This window comes from Anser brachyrhynchus (assembly GCF_964034855.1).
Source record: "Anser brachyrhynchus genome assembly, chromosome: 2".
In the NCBI taxonomy this organism is placed as follows: Eukaryota; Metazoa; Chordata; class Aves; order Anseriformes; family Anatidae; genus Anser; species Anser brachyrhynchus.
This window is the reverse complement of record NC_137695.1, coordinates 47,177,494-47,203,624: the sequence shown is the minus strand read 5'-3', so window position 1 is coordinate 47,203,624 and position 26,131 is coordinate 47,177,494. Positions and strand designations below refer to the sequence as shown.

Genomic DNA, 26,131 nt, shown 5'->3' with positions numbered 1-26,131 from the left:
TGGAGCTGAGTCAATGTGGTCAGACTGCTTCCTTCTCCCACTCCTTGCATTTCTCTTCAGAGCAGCTCCAGGGATCTGTCTGATGGTGGGAGGCACTGGAGGCAGAGGGGAAGAGCAGGAAGCGAGAGTCCCCGGCTCTGTGACACTGTTTGTAGGATTGTCCTTGCTCTTATCATCCCAGTCACAAGTGAAAGACAGGCAGGGAATCCTTTGATTGGTAAATAAGATTTCCTTTCTCCCTTCCCATTGCTGCTGGGAAATTTCACTCTGACGTAGGAGCCAGCCCAGAAGAAAGGTCCTTCCCTCGCTCACATCTGGCAGCAGTGGCAGTGCCTCAGGCCCCAGTCTGGAGCCAGCACTTGCCAGGCTGCCTCCCACCTCCTTCACAACCAGCAGACATGCCACAGCACGACACCGAGCATCCCCCTCCTTCCCTCACTGAGGTGATGGGGACTTCTCCCTCCTCCTCCTCTTCCTCCCTCTCCTCCTCAGCATCCTCCAAAGAACAGCCAACACATCTCCATGGAAGACAGTGCTTGACAACAGGTCAAGGCTACACCCCACAAGCCAGCTTGTCTCAATATGTACCCTCTAGTTCCCTTGGTAGACAATCTCCCAATTTTTTGAGATACATATGAAGCCAAACTAGCAAAAACTGAAGCTTGCTGGCTTTAATCCTGACTGATCATAAACCACAAGGTTTTAAAATGCAACTGTGTGGTCAAAGAAATAAATAGTGGTCTTTTAGGGGAGGCCAGGAACTACAGGGGAGTGATGTGAATGTCTCAGGTCCTGGTAATGCTGAGCTTTGGAGAAAATGCAGGTGCCGTAGCTGGACCAGCTCTCTGCACAGAGTGCAAATCTGAAAAACAGCTGTGGAGATCGTTTCTGAAGGATGTTCCCCATGAGAACATTAAGGAGTAGATCTGTCAAAATTTAGAGAACAACAAGTTGCTCTCAGCAGATTTCTCACTCATATCTATCTTGCTCTCTATTTTCACACCACTCCTCTCCTGCCAGGCACCATTCTTCACAGACCACTTGCTCTCCTGAAGCTGGGAGGAGCACAGGGAAAGGCAACTTTGCTCCTGACATCATTGTTGGACCCAGGATGCCACACCTGACCTTGCAGTTTCAGGGTTGTGTTTAACATTTCTCTTTACTGTACACAACATATGAGTTATGGATTTCCTTCTAGAAGCCAAAGAAAAAGAAGCACTGTTCTTAGCAGAGGGAGGAGCTGAGGGTTTGCATCAGAGTTTGCATCAATCTCTGGAAGATTCCTCATCCTTGCTTATCACAGTACTCCTCCTTGTTTCTTTGGCCTTCTGAAGGCCAAAGTCCACATTTTCCCTCTGTCCTTGCTCCACCTCCTCCTTTCTCAGGACTGGGGCAGCACAGCCCATCGAGGCTGCTCTGACATCCCCAAACCCAACATCAGAGCTAGATGGAGATGTGATGGCTGGGAGGAAAGAGGAGAGGATGTACAACAGCAGCAAGGAACTGCTCCCAAACACCTCTGCTCAAGCCTGCCAAGAAAAGAAAGCACTCCCCACCTCAGTCTGGGGGATAAGACCATTGGCAGGGTGCACTGGCAACCCTCAAAGGGAAGGAGCACCTCCACCCCTGCACCACCAAGCCTTGTTATTTTTATGGGGTTTGCTCTTTGGTCCAGCTCCTACTTAAGTACTGAACCCCACTTCAGTATCTGACCTCTCAGTCTCTCCTTTTGCAAATAAAATAACAGATAGAGACACAACTCTCAATCTCGGTAGCCGCTGCATGCGGGGAAGAGTCACAGATCTGTGAAGATCAGCAAACAAGAGTAAGCCAAACAACTGCTGGGAGCAAAAATATAAAACGGCTGGGGGTCACTACACTGAGAGCATAAAAGTCATCACCTTGGGGGTAGAAGATAAAGCAGAGGAGAGAGAATATCAAACTGTGGTGTACAGAGTGAAAAAAAACGCGGTGCTTTATTGACCTAACAGCACCCCAAATTATCTCAGGGAGGGGAGCACCCAGGGGGAGTGTGTGGGTAATGGCTGGGGCCTGCTGCAAATGCAGCCAGAGAAACTCTCCAACATCCTACCCACAGCGTCCGTCAGCCTCACTGTGCCACACGGGCAGGATGGTGGCTGTGCCACCTTCACGCTGGGGGCCTGGGCCACCCGTGCCTGCAGCCAGAGAGCTGGTCGCAGTGCAGCTGTGCTTTGCTCAGCCCCGTCAGGGAGCCAGCCCCGAGCCTATTGAAAAGGGCAGCACGAAGCAGCAGCCCTACAGGCTGGCAGTGAAGGACAGGCCTGAAGAGGCAATGCTTACAAAAGCAGTTTTGGAAGCACTGTGTCTTCTAACAGAAAATGCAACGCGGGTAACAACACCCACAGCACCTCCTGCTTTGCAGAAATACCCTCAGGGCACCTGAGTGTCCCACTGCAGCAACAAGGATGCTCCTTATTTCTGTGACATGGGCAGAGAATCACGGGGAGCCCAAAAGCAAGGTCTCTGTCACTCACTCTTGTACCCTGTTTCTGCGTTTCTCAGCACTGGTGGGGCCACATCTGGAGGGTCGGGGCCAGTCTGCGGCTCTTCAGCACGGGGAGGGGACATGGACCTAAGAGCACAGTGATGGGGCCACGAAGATGGTGGAGGGATTGGGGCATCTGTTGTGTGAGGTGGGTTCTCTTCTACAGGCAGAGCAGAGAAATAGGCATTTCAGGGTGCAACTGATGACCTCGGACACCTGAGGGACGAGATGTCACGTAAAAGTCCTCCCACAGAAAAAAGTTAACAGGGAAGCTGATAAAATATTCTCTTATGGGTTATGATTTTTGGACTGTGATGTTGCCATAGCTTTAGACAGCAGGTCTTGCTGCACTGCTACTTGCGATCAGAAGACAAGAGCTGAACCTTCATACGGCAATTCAGCCAATACAAATCTGAAACAACTCCGCCAAAGCCCCAGGAAGCAAACAAGGTACATTTTATGTTAAATGATCGCTCCTCAAGCACAATTAGCAAGGGGGTAGATGCAGCTGTGAATCAGCCCAACAGCAGTGATTTACTGCTTTGCATTTGGGGCAGCTTGAATTTCATACAGATTCACATACAGCCTGGATGCTACCTCCACTGCTGGAAGGTTTGCATCCAAACCCACACCCCTTGAGCTCCAAAGCCAACCCAACATGGGGGATCTGAGCCCCACACTACGGGAGGTGTCCCAGGTCCCACCTGCCTGTGCACTAGTGGCTGCAACATACACCCATGGAAATTGGCTCTTGTACTTTATTCTGTAATATGTCAGAGCAGAAAGCCAAACCGCCAAGTGGGTAGGCCTTAAAACAGTCAGGTTTTAGGAAATGGTCCAGAAATAGCACTGGTTATAAACACGGTGAAACAATTGGCTCCATTGAAGAGCAAGGACTTGGAAGGAGCTTTGTGGGTGGGGTACTGTGTACCTACAGCGAGTGACTGACAGCTTTCTACACAGCCTACACTCAGTGTGCTTTCAGAAATGAAGCAGAACAACCACCAGTGCTTCTTACTCCTAAATTAAACTGTACACAACAAAAAGGGATGCAAACACAGCAAGTAAGTGTAGTATACCACAGGAAAAAGGTAAGCAAACCTGAAAGCATGGTGCCAAGGAATAAAAGCCTTACATATAAAATGTGAAAAGCATGAAAGCAGGCAAAAATAATCATTATTGAATTTTTTTCTATAACTTAAACATTTACAGGAATTGTTTTGCCAGCCTGTATGAGTAGTCTGTTTTCTAAACCTGCTGGAGTTGCAGATATAGGTAGCACCCACAGCCAGATGCAAAACCACCTCCTGGCTTTTATCAAGTGATAAATGCACCCAAAATGAGAGCACACAGCTCTGGGGGCAAAACTGCGGTGAGCCCAGAGGGAAAGATTAAGTCTTTGATTCATGTGATAATCAGGGGGTGTGGATGACCCTAGAGATCCAAGGAAAGTCACAATGGTGAGTGTCAGGAACTGGCTGCATGAAGGGCTGCCCTCCTCTTTTGGGAGGAATGAGAGAGGTGTCTGTAATCTGCCACGACCCCCTGGGACATCTTCCACTTTGGTTCTCCTTGGGGGTCTCACACGATGGAACAAGTTGGCCATTGCCAAAAAGCCTGGAGCAGACAGGTGACCCCAAGGCACAGGATAAACAGTGTGTTCACATCCCAGAGATGCTGCTGCTATTTTATTCATTTGTCAGCAAAGTTGCTCAGGCTGCACAAGCAGCACTTGCATATTAGGAGCATTGCGGTTATGGGACTGGACTCCTGCACAATGAAACACACACATTAAGAGATATTAAGGAGATGTTAAGGCAACGTCCTCAAAAAATCAGGAAATTGTGAAAATTAAGTTTGCCTGAAAACCTTGATTTAATACTCTTCTTCCATTATATCATCATGTCTCAGCTGTACGAGTAGCTCCATGTCATGGTTACTGCGCTTACTGCAAGCTTAGCAGCAGCAGCAACAGCAGCAAATCCTATTACAGCAGTAGCTTTACGGAAAAAAATGAAATTTAAGCACAAGTGCTGCCTCCCTCTGTGCAGGCTTGCTCCTTCTCCCTCCCTGCCTGTTTCCTGAGCTGTGACCTAGCCATAACCGACTTCTCAGCTGAAACCCATGGGGTGGGCTCCAGCTCTGAGCACACAAAAATCACAAAGCAGCCAACCAACCCTCCACCTCCCAAAACTCAACTCCACTCACCTGTAAATGAGACGCTGAGCACAGATGTGAGTGTGTTGTCCACCAGGTAATTGCTTGCCCATCAGAAGCACTGGCGACATGCACCCTTCTCCCCAGGGGAAGGGCTGGTGCTTTTTAGTTAGGATCCACAACTGATGTTGCACAAGGTAAAATCTAACATCCCTATGGCTGCACAATGCTATCTGGAGGTCTTTTGCATGAAGAATTTGGTATGGAAATGTGATTTGAGTATCACAGCTAGGAGCAGGCCATCAATAGCCAGCGTGGTGCTAACTTCAACCAAGGCCACCAGCAGCAGCTGCATGAGCAGCCCCTCGTAGGAGTCCTGGTGTCAGCAGCAAGCGAACCTGCTTTCGAAGGGATCCCTTTGTGTTTTTTTTTTTTTTTCCACTCAAAACTGAAGCCACAAAAGAGAAGTGGAAGCGCTTAGCAGCCCTCAGTCAGGCCCCTGCACTGGGTTAGGCAAAAGTGCTGCCAGCCGGGATTCCTCACCCTTAAAAAGTGGGAAATCAAGCCATGGCAGTGAGACCACCGGGTCCCAGCAGAGATGGGATGTATGTGAGCTGGCATGGGAACACATTGGTCCTCATCATCCCCCAAAACAAAGCACACCCTGCGTACCCCCCAGCATCTCCTAGACGCTGGTGGGACAGGAAGGTGGTTGTGATTGTCCAGGAAGGGAAAAAGCTTCCCCCTCTATTTTTCTCTCTCTCATTTCAAATCTGAAATTCACTTGTTCTCTTACACTGGTCAGATGGCTTCATCCTGATGGGCACCTGATTGTCAGAAACACATGAAGGAGATGCACTACTATGAACAGCCTCTATGGAGGGAGAAGATTGAGGGGGTCAGGGGCACACTCGCTCCCTCTGCAGTGGGACCAGGTGGTGGTCCTCACCCCCTGACTGCAGTGGGACAAGGGTTAATGTGAGGCTAGGCTTTAGCCCTGAAGAAAACACACACATCTTAGAAGTATCCAGAAAAACAGCCACTCTCAGAATAAAGGATAAGTTTCACCTTAACAATTAGAAGTTTATCTTGGTGTCTGAGCCTCGAATCATAATATTTCAGAAGAGACGTGCTACATTATTCTCACCCACTCTGACTTCAGGGTAGCAGGAAGGGCGACAGATCATCTGCTTTGTTCCTTGGTGACAGAGAGCCAGGAGTCATCACCATTGCATCACCTAATGCAAACTGTGAACTGGTGGAGACGTTTCTGCTGTTGTAAACATTAGTGGAGCAATTAGATTTTGTGAAGTGTATCTTGCAAAGAGGTTACAGGTAAAGACATGATTCACAGCACCATTTATGGGCCCGGCTAATTGTTCTGCACATTTCCATCTAATTTGGTTTCTAATTGGGCATTAGTCATATAGGAGGTCATTCATGTTAAGAGAGTTTCCAGAATAATTTATTCTACCCCTAGCAATGTTTTTCCAAACACTTCTGCAGCTACTTGAAGTTAAATGCAAACAATCATTTCAAGTACTGTCACCTCATTCAACTCTGAAGCAGCCTCTTGGCAGCAATATCCGGGGACCTTGCTACAGAAAACCTCACCCAGCACCCTCAGTGTAATCCCTCCCGCCAGAGGGACGGAAGCCAAGGCAGCTAAAATTAAAAATATAACAGAATTGATCAGCCAAAAATCAAACATCAGAATGTGTATGCATATAGTGAGTAGGCCATTTTCCTCAGATGTTTCACTAGCAAGAAAAAATACGTCTAATATTTCAGATGACAAAATTTAATATGCATGAACTTGTGTGTTGTATTAGGTTGGTTTAAGATGTTTAGACACTTGCTCTCCATCACCCCAAAGAAGAGAAGTTAGAGAAGAAAATGTAATGGCTTGCTGCCTTTTTAAATTGTTCTGAGATGCTAAGCTACAAGATGCTCACAGAGCAATCATACTATGAGATTTTATTACGCTTTTGCTTACTTTTTAGAGTTTTCCACTTACTAAATAAAAACTGATCATGCTCTAATTAACTTAAGGAAACAAATGAAAGGAAAACGTTATGAACATTTTTAAGCTTTTGAATAAGTAAAGCGTTAAGCTGTGAAAGTAATTACCAAGTATATAAACAGGTTTTGATTTGGCAGGAAGAAGAACAGTTTTAATTTACTTTGGAAATGTGAACAGATTCAAGCTTTTGGGTTTGCATCTTACTAAGATTTTTTTTTAAATACAAAAACATTCCAGCATTTATCTTTAAATTCCTCACTTTTGAAGAGATGAGAAGTTGTATTATGTTTTTAAGTAGCAGAACTTTCCAACTTCCTACAGCTTAAGACAGCACCAGCAGATGTGCAGGTGTCCAAAATCAAAAGCCTCATGCAATGATGCCCCAAAATGAAAGCGTGTAGTTCAGTACAGACAAAATTTGACTTAGCAGCTTAAGCTGTAAAATATCCCTATTTACCTTATCACCAATGATTGTTTAGCTTCATAGTTAACTGTCCATTACAGAACATTTATGCATATTCATTTTTAGGTCACTTTTCCCAGAATCCAGCAAGTAAATACAAGAAGTTCTTTGAGGGGAGAAATGTACCATTCATTTGCTTCTCTTTTCATTAAAAACAAACAAAAAAAAACAACAAAACACAACAACAAAACCTGAACCTTTTAAATAAAAAGCATTTGCAGCGATGAATTTGAAGCAGATGGCAATTAGGCTTCAGAGTCTGCAGCTCATACACCTGAGACCAAGCAGCACGTCTCCCTGAGGCCGGGTTCTTCTGTACAGAAATCCAGGTTTATACCCATGTACTCGATAGATGTTATGCAGTAACTAACCTCACGTAGTGAGAAAGCTGTCTGCATGGCTTCTCTCTGTAGTTTTCCAGTCCTTAAAATAAAGATCAAAGGCAGCGGTACTTTTACTGCAGAGGCACGTGGCAGAGGTTCAGGATACCCTAAGACCTTCTTTGGGCAAAAATTCGCCCAGGATTCCCAAGAAAAGGAACACCTGAGCCTGCTCCTGTTTTGTTTGAGCATGCCTCAGGTAGAAATCTGCTTCAAAGTCAAGCAACAAGGTGCAAGTCAGCCAAGCATAGCTTTCTTCTTTTATTTTTTTTCCAGCCCCTCTGTGGAAAGGCTGGGGCTGTGCAAATATTGGGGTAAAAATTAATATTTAAACCTTACTGGGAAAAACACCAGGTAGATCAATTGTTACAGGAACCCTGATGGATCCTGAAAGCTCTTTCTGCACCTTTCACAGGCTTGCCCTTATTTTCTACAATTCAGAAAATATTAGCCTCAGAATAAGAAGCCTCCGGAAGGTATTAAGCACATCCAGGCCGCCAGGAAATGCTTCTGCTTGCTAGGGCTCAGCTCCCCATGAAATCAGTCACACATATCAAGCTTCATCCTTCTTGCATTCCCTTTCACTGTTCCGCTGATGGGATACTTTCCAAAGTCAACTTATTTCCAATTAGGAAAAAAAATAAAATAAAAATGTTTTGTTGCAAAGATTGCGGGACATTTTTCCTTCTCATTTTCTTCATTTTCCTCCTCATTTTTTTCCCCATCGCTTTCAGAAAGCTATGCCATTTTTCTAGACTCTCAGGTCTAAAAAGGTGCTGTGTGCTGATGGAGCATTGCTCTGTTAAAGCATCTTTGAGAGGATGCACTCCTTTTCTACAGCTAGGAATGACTGTAGCAGTTCTTCTACCAGGATAACTATATGCATATATATACATATATATGTTTATATACAAACATATGTATATATTTACAGATTATATATATATGTAGCAAGAAACAAAGCTGTTGCTTCTTGGTTTTTAGGATTTATCTTACCCAGAAGTGTATGCAGCGGTGCAGCAATTATTTAATACAAGAGATGCAAGCAGCCAAAACCACAAAGGAAAAAAAAAAACAAAAAACCTTTTTATGTTAGGAGTGTTGCTAATTGAAACAATTCACCATGCTTCATTTATGCAGACACAACAAGATGGCAAAATTTGAGTCCCTGTAAAAGCACTGTCCCTTCTTCCAGAAGGAATCTTTTCCCCACCATAACACCTCCATTTCAAATAAAATGATCTAATCCACACTTAATTATTGGGAAGCTATACTTGATCAAAAACAATCACTAAAAGTTGGACTTAAAAAGCCATTTATACTACAGGAATGATTCCTATATGGTTTTAGGTTTCTAGCTTCAAAGTTTTGGGGAACAGATTTGCTCCCACTTTGTGCACACCACAGCCCTCATTTAGGTGTTGGCTGGCAGAGATGTGTTCTCAGATGAGAGGCTTTCAACATTTTGCTTTCTCCCTGCTCCCTTCCCCTGACAATGTTCACATAGTTAAATTTACTCTCTGTCAGACTGAGGAGCTGAAGTCTCGATATTAGTCTGGTGTCAACAACAAAACCAGCTTTTTCGTTTCTTCTTAATGGTGGTCTCCAACGTTTACTCTGATCCAAACTACATTAACCTGGCTCTTGATTTATCTGGAAACAGCACTAGACTATTCAAATATGCATTTAAAATAATGCAATTATTTAGCATTTTGATACATCAGGATTTTCAGAACCACAGAGAATCAAACCCAAGCAGCAAGTAGTGGTACCTTCATTTGCATTCATACTGAACGGTGATTTTGGAGGGGGGCTAGGGACTGGCTAATCCTTGCTCAATCTGCCCTCCATGAGCAAGTCCAACTAATTCAGCCTAAGAGCCACTCCCAGAGATTACCAAAATCCTCAGAAATAGTGAGGATTTCAAACCTCATTTCCTACATGCATTGAATTTGCTTCAAAATAAGCAAATGAAATAAGCAAGCAGTCGACATTTATGGATTCTTTGCATTTTGATTTAGAACAAAGAAGGGCTTCACACATTTTCCATTTTCTGGGCTGGAAGGCTAGTAATAAAATGGCATGAATGAAGAGAACTTGATGTGGAATTCAGTTGTGTGTGTCAGTTTGACATGAATAAATCACAAACATCACAACCCCAGCAAGAAGACACTGAGACACTCGTGCAGAAAGCTTCTCATATTTTACAACCCTTTTCCCCACTGATCTAAACATGCCTTAAAAACACCAATTAATAGCATATCACTGGTGATGCAACTAAAAGGATGCTTATAGTCAGCACTATATTATGGCAAAACAGGTTCTCCAGAAACCCATTGCTGTCATCTAGGGTGATAAGGCTACTGACACATCAACATACTCGAGGCTGACCCTGTACTCCATACGAAGGCAACATTATCACTAAAATCTGTACAAGTTTTTCCAGCATGAAGTCTACAGAACTGGACACTTACATACTAGGTGATAAAGTTATCCCTCCCTCTTTTCCCTGCAAGGATGCTTGTTCCTGAAATCCTTCAGGAAACTCCTCTGCTCCACGGGACTGCTGAGGGGTGCTCATGTACTCTGGAGCACCAAGTCTTGCCCTGCTCACTCCAGTGGAGGCTGTTTCCATGCAGAAAACTAAACCAAGCTGGCAGGACTGCAGGGATCATTCAATCTGAAAGCTCAAGTGATCCCTTCAGAGATGATCACGCGATCTTCTGAAGTTCCCTCTACTTAACTCCACTCACATAACATACATATAGTTACACACAGAGACATGAGAAAGATGTACGCTAATTACTCTAGCTGGTAGTATAGTTACTTTTTATTTATTTTAAAAAAAGTCACAACTTTCTCGTATGGAAAAGTGAACTGCAATTTGTGCCTGAACTCTTACCCTAAATGTACCAACATAAGCACAGTGAAAGTCAACCTTAGTGTACAGTTGTCTCCAGTCTAAGGTTTATATTGTCATACCAAGAGCTGAGTTAAAATACAACAAATAAAAAGACATCCATAAGCATCATATTCTTCCTTCAGATATCAAGAGGTTGTAAACAAAAGCCTAACCTCTACTACATTTTCATCAGTTTGTCAGAAAGAACATGAACTCAAGGATTTCACCTAGGCAACTGCAGAAACTGAGCTGGAAGAACGAGACAGCCTAAAATTTCTCTCACGAATGCATTCCTTTTCAAGAAATGAGAAGAGAGGAGCATTGACCAGATGAACACATAACTGGACTACCCTGATAAAGCATACTGTGGCAATTCAGTTACCTGAGAAAAAGATATATCGGTACCGCAGAAATCTTTTCAAGTTCTCACATGACATGAAAATACCCCCAGTACACTTTGAAATATGTGATCCCAGTGACCAGCCAGAGATCTAGGAATACATATTTCTGTATTAAAAGTGCTAAATATAAGCAGAAAAATACATTAAACAATTAAAAGGCACTTTTAGCTGGCATGTGTTTTTCGACATGCTACAGAAAACTGAGACAAATAAGACATTATACTTAATCTCACACTAGTCCAGGCAGTATAATGGTATAAATTGTTAAATATACAAACTTGACCATAAGCTGTGCTGGCATTGCAAATTGACAACACAGGAAGAAATCCACATTTCTTTTGATGTAAACAGTAGGGTTTCTAGTGAAGACATTTTCATCTTCAATGTTATTATACATTTAATGTTATTGCATGCAACACCTCTGGTATATGGTACCTCTGTGCATCATTAGGCAAGAAACAGTCACGGTAAAACATTTGGAGAGAAATTCTCAAGTCGCTGAGTCTTGTGCTGCTCGCAAAATTGCAAACATCCTAAGTAACTGCGCACCTAGACAAGCCAGATGTTTGTATATAAAAGCCAACTTAAGTCATATACCCGTGGTCCTCTGAATGAAGATGCGACCCTCAAGTTGTAAAAGGCACAGAAGCTGAGGGACATGCTAAGTACAGCACACAGAAATGGAAGCTATTATTTACCTTAATTGCAAGAGGTGGTTTTCAACGGCAGCTACATGACTGAAGTGTAAGTCCCACTAGAAATCAAGAGTTATCTCCACCATCATTTCAAGACAGTTGTTAAATTCAGACTGATGACCAAAAAACACAAAAAGTGGGCCCTTATAATGGATTCACTCATCCACTTTACGCTTCAGAGAAACTGCCTGCTGGAAACATAATCCATTTTTCTTTAACGCGCTTCTTATCCTTATTAAATAACCAAGCATTTCTAACAGTTGAAGTGAAATGCATTAGTAAACAGCTGAATGACAGCATTGTCATTTCTTCATCAAATCTTTACTCTTACTTGGACCACAATGTCAAGACACTAGCAAAATGTGAATGCTACAGGCATCTGAACCAAAGTGCAAATTGTTTTTAGAATTTTAAAACTTTTTTTTGTAAAAAAAAGCATAGAGAAAAAACATTCTTTGGTATAGGGTCACACAGTCCTATTGAAGTATTATAACATCAGTCAAAAATCAGAGAAAAACCCATAACTTTACTTCTGAGCCAGATGAGCCCAAGCTCAAGTATTCACACTGATTTACATGCACGGAGCTCTTCCAGACTGCATACACTGTCTTTCAGTACACTTCCATAACAATGACTACGTTAAATACAATGAATTTTCAAGCTGCAAGCTTTGGAAATGACAGTCTGCCCCCTCCTTTGCTTAGACATTAGGAAAATGAATGCACATGCGTGCAATTTGGAGCTGCCCTGAGCACATGACATGGCTTATGTCTTCAAAAAGTCACCAGCAAACACTCAGGACAAAGGACTCATGAGAAAGGAGGAAGTACTGGACAGAAGACTCTCCTCACTCTATTAGCTGCCACAGTTTTAAGCTGGTACTGTTATGAATTCCTTCTCCTGAGAGTTTTATAATAAAAAACAGGAGCATACCTTTGCCATCTATTTCCACAACCAGATGTGTACACATTCCTGGAGTGCTCCACTGTTTGACTTCACTAGACATTCACTCTAAAACTGGAAGCTACCAATAGCTGAAGTTAAAAAAACAAACAAGGCCAAAACGGTATCAAAACACATTTAAAAATAACACTCCTCTTCTGTTTCCTTTTTTTTTTTTTTTTTTTCTTCCTCTAGAACCTTGTCCTTACAGGGTACCTGTATTTCCACAGGAAACTGCCACGCCTGGCATAAAATTACTCCTCTAAACCCTCCTGTTCCTTATCCTCCAGGAAGGACGTGCTTGTATCTCCATTATTCTTCCCATTTGTATTATCTCCATTGTCCTCCAATTCCCCTGATTTCTGATGAGCAAATGTGTAAGAGTCATGGTCTGTTTCTGCCAGAGGTGGAGGTTCCTCTGTGCTAGGAGAGCGTTTAATGTCTTTTCTGAAAGAGAACGGAGGTGGAGAAGGTGGCAAGCTACCCATGGGCCCATCAAAAGGCCGGTAGACATCAACTTCTGGAGCAACTGAGCCATTGGATTCTTTCAGCAAGTGCCCATAGACCATAGCATCATCAATAACTGCATAGACGTGAGAATCATTGTTTTTCCTATCTTTTTTGAATAGGCGTTGTTTTCCAGGCATCTGGGTATTGACATTAGCATTGTATACTCCTACCATGGGATTCTGGCTTTTCTTCTTCCTGTTACAGAGTTGAAGTTGATAGCAGGTCAGAAACAATAGACGGCTTAGTGCATTTGAACTCAGTAATGACAGCTGTTTACCCACCCCAGCTACAGTGTCAGACAGTCTAACTGGATTGAAGGCTATACTAGCGATCTTGGGAAAAATAACTTTGAGTCTGGACACGATTTTTTAACAGAGCAGAAAGGAACTTTAAGCTATTTAGTTATCTGTTGCTGTTCTGCTGACCCTGAAGCTTGCAAGATTGATTCCAGCAGCCTTCCAAGTACAATTGGAACATCCCAATTATGCAGCATACTGAACCTCTCAACTTCCACGGGCATTAATAGGACCTAAAGACCACCAGACCCCCGCAAAGACCACCAGACCCCCGCAAAACAAGGCTGAGTGCTGCTGAAGACGAGTAAAACAGCAGACCCACTACGAAAGTCAAATGAACTTTTCCTGGTTTTGGTGTGGCTATTCTGAAGGCAGAAAGACCAAAGGCTGAAAAACTGAAGGGTTTTTAAGCCTGTATTCTTAAAGCCTTTCCTGTGAGACAGAGAATTGTGCCCATAACTGCTCTAATCATTATATTGCACAAATTCATTCCAGCTTTACAGATTCATGACCAAACTACCTGTGTGCCAGCACTGAGCACGAGTATCAGAAACTAAACTATTGATGGCTTCAGACTGTGCTCGCATGAATAAAGCTGTGTGTGTTGGCTTTGCACAATCGAGTTTTCTCCCCAAGGGCTCATCTCATAAAAAATTTCTCCTGCTTGATGCATAAACTCCAGAAGAAATTGCTGGAGGTTGTGTAGATGAAAGATAGGTCTTAAGATACCTGAGTGAGCTTACAGCTTGTTTTAACAAAGTCTTGTCTACAGTCACATACTGAGCAACCACATTCATTGTGATTTCCTTTCACGTTAATCACTGATGAAGTCCAACTGATACCTCACTTCCAGTACAGCCAGAGGCTTGTTTCAAGGCAAAGCCAGACAACACACTGGGACTGAAGTACTGTGACCCCAGGAACGCTGCTCTACTCTAAGAAAATTGGTTTAGAATAAAGCAGCATTCTTGGAGTTGCACCACTCCAACACCAAATACATTGCTTATATCATGCTTCAGACCCTTGTTTGAGGGATCTGTGCCAACAACATGAAATCATGGGCCCAGATGCTCTCCCACAACACCTTCTTAAACCTGAAACTACACACATGCTGAATTATGAACTTACTTCTTCTTAACACAGCACACAGTGAGTCCAATAGCTGCAAGAACTCCAGCCCCAGCCAGCACAGCAAGTATCGCTGCTAGATCTGCAAACAGACAACAAGGTACAAGAACACTGAGCTTTCTCCTAAAAGCTGGTTGGGTTTGAACCTCCTCAACGGTTTTCTATGTGTATCAGTTGCATGCAGAGAAGGAGATGCACGTGCCTACAGGTAACACAAGAAAATTCCAAGAGGTTGGCGGCCAAGCAATGACAAACTCCTGCTGCTAGCAATGGACCACAGCCACAAAAACAACCAACCCTCCCTCTGCCAGACTGTTAGCCCTTGGTGCAAGAATTTGATGCAGCTCATGTGCTGTTAAACTTACCTGCAATCTCTCAAACTTCTGGCTCAGCATGCAGGAAAGAGAAGAAAGTATGAATACTTGCCTATCTCTCTCCAAAGGAAATAGTTACTTTTACCAACTTCCCCTCAATACAATCCTTTCCCCAAAATACAAGAGTTATATTGACTTGGGGTTTTCAAAGAGTCATAAAATTGATCAGGAAAGTCCATGTGTGAGCAAAGAAAAGTGCTCTATGTTTTAAAAGAAGTATACATTACAAAAAAAAAAAAAAGAAAAAGGAAAAAGTCATTTGATACAGTTTCTGGTCTAGCTTGTGTAGCCAATACTTTACAGATGATGCAGAAGTGCGAACATGAAGCAAACTTACATGCATCTGAGCAAAGCCTACCCCCAAAATGCCTTTCTGCTTTTTAACGATACATTTCAGAGAGATGAAATTTAACAAGAACGCAGATTTTGCTGTTAGCAGTCAGGGCACTCTCCACTGAACAGGGAGACCCGCCCCAAGGATTATTTCTTATTCATGTGAAAACAGAGTAACTGAACTGCCAACACTAAGCAAAGACTACTTAGATGAATAAGGCTGCATAATCAAATTCTAAGCTGTTCACCAGGTCTGTGACCTTGGGAGGGAAAAAACATCACTTGATCTTTCTATACCTTCTGGCTGTGACCTCTCATTCAAAAAGCTATATTAAATGAAAGAAAAACAAAAACTAAACAAGCAAATAAAAACCAAACTACCAACCACCGAGTCTCAGTCCCCCTCAGCTATAAAAGTCGAATCTCCACCGCATTAAAAACCCTCCTTTCTCCCCAGTCCCTAAAAGTACTCTGTTGTAACTTCCAAAGGGTTTTGATGGGGCAGACATTTCAGAAAGCAGGCATCTCATAAAACCCAAGGCATGCAGAGCAGTGTGCATTATTACTCCCCCAACGGAAAGAAACTAAACAAGCGTAAAGCAAGCCACAACAAACTTCCAGAACTCACCTATCTGTTTTTCAGCCAAGGTCACCCAGAATTGCAAGGTCAGTTGCATTTTGTCTACAGGTTTACAGTTGGAGACGTTTACCCAGAAGTTGTGGTGCATATTTCGGGGCTCAGGCAGGAGCTCATCCTCACGGCGCACGGTTTCCTCTGCCCCAGGTGTCTGTTCCTTTATGTTGACGTAGGCACGCCCCGTCTCGCAGGCAATGCCCATGCGGTCCTTGGAGAACCCCAGGCGGGCAACTTGCTTGCTGGGCACAATGACATACCAGGATATGGAGACATAAGGAGGTAGACCATAAGGTGAGTTGGGACTCTGCAAGTAAATTTTAGCTTTTGGATCTGGGCTCACAGTGAAAGTACACTCATCTGTAGTAAAGCAAACGAATACAGGAATGAAAACTTATTTAGTTTCAAAACCTTCTTTTTTTTAAAAAAGCTTTCTGTTTCAGCATGTAAAATTGTCTAGGCTCTCTTCTCTATAACAAAAAAGTATCACTTATACCCATGACCAGCAAATTTCTACTGTCAAATTACATCTCAGTACCAGCAATACAACTCAGCTATCATCTCTTCTATATCAGTATTCACAATTCTCACGGATATATCTGCAGAATTTCCCACAACTGTCTACCAACCATCTGGATCGCAAAGCTCTTCCCTTCTTTCAGCAATAAACCACCTCAGTGATTCAGATAAAGACTGGTCCAAGCAGTAGCTCCAGGTCTAGACTCTAAAGATTTGAACTATCATTTCTACGTATTAATGTGTTCTAATAAATGTCCTGAAATATCTAACAATGGGGAAAGATGTACAAAACAATAATTTACCTTTAATATGTGGCACAAAAGACATTTGCAGATCCTGATGATTAGAATCATTGAAAAAACCTTTACCAAATGTTTTTAAGGATATGGTGATATTGTTCCTCAGCTGAATCTTTTCAATGGCTCCACCAGGACAGAATATACCAACGTTCAAGTCCATCTCTGGGGTGGCACTAACAATGCTGTAACTGTAGCTCGTGTTACACCTCTGCTCTGGAAGGTGCTGCTGCAGTTTCAAGGACGGAGATGTAATTTCTACATTTATCACTTCGGGAGCTATGAGCTTCCAAATAAATTTATGCAGCAGAACTGGCAATTGGGTAATAGCCTTGGGCACCGAAAGGGCATGGATCTTCTTCTGACACCACCGGAGATCTACACAGCCTGCAATCACAAAAACAAACCACAATGGTTGTTCTCTTTTTCTTGCAGAGGAAATCCCCAGGAAAAGCAATTTTTCTAGTGTACTACAGTATACATATACAGAGTCCTGTCAGATTTGTGTTACAGATCCAGGTAAGTATTTACCTGAGAAGGTGTCCTCTATTATTAACCTTTACCAAAATATGCATGGTTTGTAGTTTAAGAGCTTTCCTTAAAATGACACAGGACACCAATGGAACTGACAAATACAAACGTATGCAAAATTCCTCACTCAATAAATTACTTTTGGTACACTATCTGCTTATTGAGACAGTTGCCAACTCACTAAAGTCCAGATCTATACCTTTAAACTCTTCTTCTAGTATTTGAAAGCATTTGTGAAAATTCTGCACCAAATGGATATGCAAATGGCACAAGACACATTCCTGATGGCCACCTTGGTCCCACATTTTCATGGGCAGATTTATGGCTCTCCTGTTCTGTTTCCATATTTTGCAGTTTTCAGTAAGAAGATTCTTCTCTGCCTTTTGTCATTTCCCTTCTAGGAATAGTTATGCAGTTTCTATTTTTAAAAGGTAGGATGCTGCAGTGAGCAATAAGGTCATCTCCAGATTCGTTGTACCATCCCCCAGCTGTTCAAAGCCAAATTTCCATCCACCCACTATTTAAAGCAAGAGAGACAAGGTTTGGCTGACCGCTGTGGAAAAGCAGGCGGAAGCATTTTCTAGGAAACAACATCGAGCCACTTGTGTCATACTTATGCCCTTTTCAGCTGTGATCCTCAGGTGGGACAAGTCCTTGCACAGAAAGGAGATCTTGTAGATGGCGCCAGAGACCAGCGTCAGAACACGGTCACAGGTGCGAGGATCCTTGCAGATCAGGCATATCGGTTCAGACATGAGCGGGACTCGACTGGGCCAGCCTTCAAAGTGTATCGTTACAGTCATATTCCGCTCCTTGCTGAGGTCAACCAAATGGGTGACATCTGCAACGAAAAACAAACATCTCAGAGCAATTACTGGCAAGAAGCGTGGTGTGAAGCAGAATTTCCTCCATCTCTTCTCACCCCATTAGACAAGCAGATGTTAAAGCTATTTCTACATTAGCTAAGAAAACATTATTTACTTTTTCCCACTAGTGTAATACAAACTCAAATAATATCATATTACTCTTCTAATTGAGAAGTTTGAGCCCTTCCACACACAAACCCCACTTCCCTACCACTTTTCAGCCGTAACACGATAACGTATGCTAATCCCTTTTGAACAGGTTAGGTTACAATGCAAATAGTTCACTATGGAGCTCAGCTGACTACGTTAGATTTGTTTTCCGTGATAGGTTCCTTGTATTCCTTTCAGAGTCAGTTTTACTGGTGACACAACAGCTGATCAGAAAAAAGTTTCCCAGTTCTCAAATTCTGAATTTAATGCAAGATTTCCACCTCCGATAACTTTTTTTTTTTCCTGGAGGTGTGGGTGGAGCGGTATTTAATTTTTTTAGAGCAAAGCTGAAGAAAATTGTCCAAAAACAGCGATTTGTACATCTGGTTGTCCACAGTCAAGTTAAAGATTAAGCTAATTTAAACAAGTGCCAATATGGTTCAAAAGGGAAAAAACTGTCAAGTATTCTACTTCAGCAAAAGTGCTGATGGTCATTACGAAGGTCACTGGAGCTTTCAAAGACACTTCCCCAAAGCCTTTTTCTGTTTGGCAGTTAAAAACACACAGAGATGCCTCAAATTAACAAAGTCTGTCTCTGTGCTGGCAGGAAGGCTAAGGATCAAGCCTTGACAGACGGTTTGGTTGCCCTCAGTGGCATGACTGATCTACCCCACTGCCCTTCCATTTAACTGCCCAACAGTGATCTTCCAGAAATATTTTCTGACTAGCTGTAAAAAGCAAACCTGCGAGCTAGCAGAGCTAACCATGAAAAGTAAAGAATGCCGTCCCCTTCCTCGATTCTAGTCACCAGCCCTCTTGCAATCCACCCCTGTTCCCCATACACCACCACACATGAGATCATGCAGGAAGCCCTGCAATACCATCCAAGCTCGCTGGATCCAAGGTACCCAAGTAGCTCAGAGTGCCCACGTTCACACAGCAAACATCATCCCTGACAGCCTCTCTTGATCAGCTTGGAAAGATCTCCTTAAGGAGGCATGTCCCCAGGCATTTAAGAAGCTTCTCAAACACCTGGGAGTATAGGACATTTATGGGGAACATTCTCCACAGATCTTAAAATCAGTTAATAGCAGGATGTTGATCCTTTACAGGACAGCAAATACTCTAGGGATGTATTTGGCTGTGCTCCCAAAAGCTCAGAAAGTAAACTCAGAAAGTGCCTTGATATTTTCATCACAAACCCCAGGAAGGCAACAGGACAGAACCCTGGAAACCACTTCCAAGCACATGAAGGACTAGAAGGTGATCAGGATTAGGTCAGCAAGCATTTATGAAGGGAAAAACATGCTTGAAAAATCTGACACCCCTCTAGAATGACAGGGCTGGCTTAAGGTGAGGCAAGAGCAGTGGGTGCTGTTCAAATCAATTTTAGCAAGGCTTTTGAGACCATCTTCTGTAACGCCCTCTCAGACACACTGATAAGTATACGCTAGTTAAGTGGACAGCGAGGTGTACACAAACTGGCTCAACTGCTGACCTCAAAAGGCTTGTGATCAGCAGCTCAAAGTCCATCTGGAGGACAGTCATTAGCGGTCTACCCTAGGGGTTGACACTGAGGCCAAAGCTGCCTAATATTTTCCTTACTGACTGACGAGAGGACAGAGCGTACCCTCACAACAAGTTAGCACAAGCAGGAGGACTCAGGGCAGACCAGCTGGAAAGCAGCTTCACAGAAAGACCTGGGGGTCCTGGTGGACATCGAGTGGAATACAAGCCAGCAGCGTGTCGGTGTGGCAAAGACAGCCAACAGCCTCCTAGGCCATGCTAGAAAGAAAACAGAGCAAGTGGAGAGAGGTGAGACCCCCTCTGCTAAATCACTGGTGAGACACCTGGAGTGCTGGGTCAGGTTCTGGGCTCCCCAGTACAGGAGAGACATGTATATACTGGAGTAAGGCCAGCAAAGAGCCACGACGATGCTTAAGGGATTGAAGTATCTGTCATAGGAGAAGAGATGGAGAGAGCTGGGACTATGTAGCCTGAAGAAAAGGAGGCTCAGGAGGACATGCATGTACACATGCAAACACTGTGCAGCCAGACTCGGTTAGAGGGTAAGAGACAGTGAGAACAAACAGAAATACAAGAAGTTCCACTTAAACATAAGAAAAAAAATGAACATGTGCATGTTCAGACACTGGAACAGACTTCTCAGACAGGTTGTAAGAGCCCTTGTTTAGGAAGATACTCAAAAGCCGACCAGACACAGTCCTGGACAACCTGTTCTAGTAGGCCCTACTTAAGCAAGGAGCTGGACTAGATGATCTCCAGAGATCTCTGCCAACCTGAGCCGTTCTGTGAGCCTGTGATATCCGAGATGACAGACGCAAACCACCTCTACTCCAGTCTACCTGAAAAACCACAACCATTTCATATCGTCTTCCATGAGCCTCATGGAATGGACTCATGGAATATCCCGAGTTGGAAGGGACCCACAAGGATCATCGAGTCCAGCTCCCGGCTCCACAAAGAACCACCCAAAAATCAAACCATATTTCTGAAAGCATTGTCCAAACATTTCTTGAACTCAGGAAAGCAGAAATCATCAGATCTTTATGTTATTTCAGACTAACTAATGTCCTGAGCAGAGACCTCACAATGTTTGATTTTCAGTCACCATTGGATTCGCTGCATCCAACTTGTTTCTGTGCTGGATTTAAGCTGAGCCAAAAGAACACCACAGCCAGAAGACCTGTTTCTGTCTGTCCTTCCCCCATTCTCAGCTACGCCTTCCAACCCTTGCCTTGGGCTGGCACTGTCTGCTGTGCGTCTTCCTGATAAACTGGATGGAGGGCACATCCAGAGGAGCCAACCTAGCAGGACAAACACACATCGTGAATCTTCCCTTCAGTCAGGCTCATAAGTTCTAGTGCAAGAAGGGAGGCAGAAACATGAAAGCAGGGGGACGTGGGTGCATCTTTTTGACAGCCACCTTACTTATAATCTCACAATTTTTTTTGGACCTCAGACAGCGAACCTGAGCTATGGTACTCGGTAATCCATAAAACAATAAATACGCTGATGTTTGTTGAGGCTGATAAACCTCAGAGTGCTAATGCAGCTTCTCTGCTCTCCTCAGGAGCACCTCTCTCTGGAAGGGAAGCTACAGCACCAAGTGCTTCAGTGTCCCATCAAGTCCATTCAATTGGACTTCGACTTCCTCAGTTTCCAGTCTAATACTGGATCCTTCCTTTGTACACCTAGGCCTGATGTTCTTGTGAGCAACACCTATGTTCATGCAGCAGAGGTAGATCTCATCAGTGATACATTATTTCATCTGCTTTGAAACACACTGATCTGGCTTTCTGATCAATGCCTGGGGAGAATTTGGATCCTGATGCCTACCTGAATGCTCTTGCTAGATGGCAATCCAGTCACAGAGGTTCTGTTGGGCCTGTTGCTGGAGCACCTCTGCCCCAGTTCTAACAGCACATTCACCTTTCAGCCTTTGGAGGAGGGTTGTGCCTACAACACTGAACAAGAGTAGAGAAGAGCAGGAGGCTTGGTAATATATAGTTTACCTTGCTGCAACTGAAAGCAGCAGCCAGGCAATCTAGTTTCACTGCCACCTGTTGTCATCCATGGCCACGATGATTCAGTCTAAAGCCATAAAACACCACCTAACAGTATTTTACACACACTTTCTGTGAGAAAATAGCAATGCTCATCTCCCTGATACGGATACGTGGCTGTAGTGTAGAAAGCAGAGAGAAAATAATGGCCAGCAGCAACATGTATGTGTCCAGACCCCACAGCTGGAGCTCAACCATCCCAAACAGCCCATGTTCTGCAGCACACGTGTGTGTGTGGACATCAGGACCATCACACTGTGACTGCCAACAAATTCAAAGAAGAGGGATGGAGGCTGTCTGACTCCAAAAGGGCAGCCAGTGCCCCCAGGGGAAAAAGGGTTGTACTTGCAGTGTTTCAGCCAGAACTGGGAGTTACAGTGCAAAATAGCCCTGATCTAAATCCTTTGGACAAGCTGAATGAACTGAGATCCATATTAGTCAAACACTACGTTTTGCTGGGGCTGGCTGGGCCTGCAGTTTTATAACATAGTTATTTGTTCATTGGATAGGGACTGCCATATTCCTATTACTTAGTATGGCAGCTTTTGAGCTCTGCCAACAAGAGGTCAATTCACATTAGCATCACCCAGATGAAAGACTCCATTTTCCCATTCCCAGGTCTCTAAGCTTCCTAGAAAGTGAGTTTACATAATGCCAGTCTTACTAAACAGTAATCTGAGTCAACATGCACAAGGAGAAGACAAGTATCTCGTTTAGTTTCTAACCCATCAAATCTATATGTAATCACTCAGCTGATACACTTCAGCTGTCTACTGATTTAAGCTACAATTAAATCATTTTGGTAAAGATCCCACACGAGGAATATCTATTTTAGCTTTCTCTGGTTCAGCTGCAGGCCCAGGGCTTAGTCATCTTGGTATGTTCTGTTTTAACTAATTCCTTAAACCACCTCTATTAAGAGGAAGGAGCCAGATCAGCCAAAAATAAAATGAAAAAATGAGACACTGAAGTGGTTTTGCAGAAGGGGAGAGGAATCGAAGGGATAGTTTGGTGCATGGTTTGATGTACACTGTAGATCTCATGACAGACAAGCAACTCTGCCTTTCCACAGCACCCTCAACCTTCCTTACATGTGTATCCCTTGAATATCTCCATGAGTTTTGTTAACTTCACTGGAAGAAAATGACACTTATGATGAAAGTAAAGCTGGCACATAAAGCCAGTACAAGAAGTGAGTCCAGGACTGGAACCTACCTCTTTTTCTGTTCCAGTTCTTGCACATTTGAAGTATTGAGAACAGCTTGTGAGAATCTGCTATTGTAAATCAAAATCCAGTGTGTTGTCTCTGCTTCTAGGGAAGACTGGAATTTGAACCTTTGCTTGAAATAAGTGATGTCATTCCTGAGGCACCTAGCAGCCTCCCCTCTACATACTTGCAGTCACATCAAAATGCTTCAGCTAGACAAGATTACTTATGTGTATATACACAGTATACAATTTCAAAGCCACTGCAACACACTTTTTTAATCCTAGAGGCTCTAAAACAGGGGCCTTCCTTGGGAATAGCTACTGTTAACAGAATTCCTTATCCTACATCAAAAACATGCAGATGGTCTCTCCTTTCTCCACCATTTCACTGCTGTGATCCTGAGAAGTCTGAAATCCTGAGAAGTCCGAAGCAAGAATTAAAAAAGCTCTCAGATCTCCAAAAACAAACCAATCATTTATGTTTGTGTTTTCCAGTGAAGATCAGCAAATCCCCACTGATCTTGGGCAGGATAATTCTATGGATAAAGATTTTCTATTTTATCCTTTCTCTGGGCCAGTTTTACCATCTTTTCACTTTCCATCACTTTCCCAGTTTCTTATTAGTGGAGACTTAAGAAAATTCTTGAATGGATTAGGGTCTATTTATTTAAAAATAAAGTTCTGAAATCACAAAACAACCAAGGAAGATGTTCTTCTCTTCAGGCTCTTACAACACGATTTCCTTCCAGACAGCCCACTTCAGGCTTCACTCCTGATATGGTGCCTTACTGTAGTGTTTATGTATGCTCCATAGGAACCTCTACGTATGCTCCATAGGAGCAACTCTTGGACAACAATCTGAGAATAGACATATTAAAGGGGAAAACTTCCCAGCTAAGTACAGTTTACTGCTGAGTTCCTCTTACCAATTTTGCCTAACCAAGGCTTCAAAGAGTTGTCTTCCATCACATGCTATCTGGGCAGCTACAGAAAAGTCAGAACAGGGGTAAGCAGAGATAAAAAATACCTTTTCCCACATAAGCTAATGGCAGTTGTAAATACTCAAAACATCTGGAAGAGGGAGGGGAAGGAGAAGAGGAAAAAAAATATGATTATGGCTGTAGCCTTGTTCATAATGCATAACTATCATGTGGAACGACATATCAGATCCACATGGCACTCTTACGCTGTTAAGAACGTGTCTCTGATACTGAAGAAAGGACAGAGTAAATATACACACACACACACATTTTTATTACCACCTGTAATTCCTATTTTCAGCTATGGATCATAAAGGCTTTAAGGAAAAAAAAAAAAAGGTGTGTGTGTGAATAAAATAGCTTTTTCCTGTATGGAAAATCACAGCACAAAATAAGGTAAGAGGTTGGGTGGAAATCTTCAAGTCATTGCCACAACCAACCACAGAACCTAGGATTTTCACCACAGGGCTATTCAGTCTTCCGATTGGTTCAGATTTTTCAGCTGAATTCAGATTCAGAGGTTTTCAGCAGCTAAACACAGTCAAGATTAGGTCAAGAAGAGATTTTGATTGGAAAATAGCTGTATTTTCCTCTTATTTAATGACAAGCATCACAGACAGCTGTGGAATACCAAAAGGTTTGGGAAGCTTTGAGAATATGCAGATATTGATGCATTTTTTAATAAGAACCATGTTTAACTTGCACACTACAGACAACAAGCTTTTTTTAATAAAAGTTTCAATACTGTCCTGAGGGCTGAATTTGAATCTTTGATGGAACTTACATAACTAAAATCACTCATATAATCCTAAGAAATCCCTAGAGAAACCACTGCTCTTTCGTAAATCCGAGTGGTTTATTACTTGCATTTCATCAAATAAATGGCAACCTTTTTTTTATTATTTGTAGATAATTATCATTTTGTCTACTGGTCATAAATATATTAAAATTCTTCTTGCCTTTTTTTCCCCCCCCCAAAGTAGAGCAGAGATAAAGCTGATTAACTAAATACAGTATTTTCACTCTGTCTGGCTTCCAAGATGCAACATGTGATTTGTTTAACAACAATTTCAGGAGGATTTGTTGTTCATGAATGGAGCCAGATCAGACAGACAAAGAACGGAGGATGAAAGTGGTGAGATGGTACAACCCTTTAGTACTCAGAACACGCAGTGACACATAAGCTTGGACAATTTAATCAAACACTAAGGTTCTTGCATGATAATTGGATTGGATCCCCACAGAGAGAACACAGGCTCAAGGAAATGCTGCCCCATGCTTACTTTTGATTATACAGTGTGCAAGATCTGATACCACAGATATTAAAGGTATTTTCAATTACACTGATGTATACCTTTGGAAAAGGAAAGGAACCTCCATTTACAATATAAAGCATACACAATCTACAATGGTGATTTTACTCCATTGCAAATTGTGACAAAGTTAGTTTGTACCTGCAAAAGGAAAGAGATAAGAGATAAATGCACAGAGAGACAGAAGGGGCAAACCAGTACTTACTCTCATCAATCTGAGGATGCTGAATGACGACTTGGAAGAGCAAGCGGAGGATGCCTGGGTTCTGAGCGTCCTGATCACAGCCCTGCAGGGACAGGTTGAAACTGCCAGCAATATTGGCAGGCTGGCTGTCACTCAGCTTAAACACCTCTGGGTTACTGACAGAGCCAGGAAGGTAATACTCCACTCTCTCCTCCTTCCTCTCGCAGTTGGAAAGGCTGTAGTTGTGGAAAAACACACTTGCTCTCAAGTTGGAAGGAACTACGAACTGCCACGTCATGAGCTCATCTTCTGGAAAGCCCAAGGGATAGTTTGGGGACATCAGTGTGATGGAAGACTCCCTGTTCAAAATGGATTCAATAATGCATAACCCTAAAACAGGAGAAACAAATCATGCAAAAGCATTAGAAATTAGAGAAGACACACCAGCATATGTAGCACTGCAGCAGCAGAGTATTTTATCTGACAGTGAACTCATCCATTTCAGTTACAGGTTAGCTTATTACAAAACCATCAGACTAAAACATATACTTGAGCTGATGCTATTGTCTTCAATTACAGAAAGGGAAAGGGATATGCTAACATTGTATTTGCATTGTAGCAGGTCTACCTGTCAAGCACAGGGACAGGCCTATACCTTTTGGAAAGGAAATCCTTACTTGTCCTGGCTTTATGAGAGCAAATACGCAGCCTGACAACTGCATCTGTTAGTA

At 43.0% G+C, this 26,131-nt stretch overlaps 1 protein-coding gene across 1 annotated transcript in view; it reads right to left on the bottom strand.

The window, feature by feature from the left end:
- Window positions 1–10,362: 10,362 nt before the first annotated feature.
- The window catches only part of CDCP1 (CUB domain containing protein 1), a 30,462-nt gene continuing 14,693 nt past the window's right edge, over window positions 10,363–26,131 (bottom strand). Inside the window, exons 4-9 of the mRNA XM_080583530.1 lie at window positions 25,422–25,790; window positions 17,725–17,952; window positions 16,587–16,967; window positions 15,760–16,125; window positions 14,425–14,506; window positions 10,363–13,195 (exon numbers count right to left, since the gene is read on the bottom strand). Of these exons, the coding sequence (XP_080439656.1) occupies window positions 12,745–13,195; window positions 14,425–14,506; window positions 15,760–16,125; window positions 16,587–16,967; window positions 17,725–17,952; window positions 25,422–25,790 (1,877 nt within the window). The 3' untranslated portion in view covers window positions 10,363–12,744. The remainder of the gene's footprint in view (window positions 13,196–14,424; window positions 14,507–15,759; window positions 16,126–16,586; window positions 16,968–17,724; window positions 17,953–25,421; window positions 25,791–26,131) is intronic.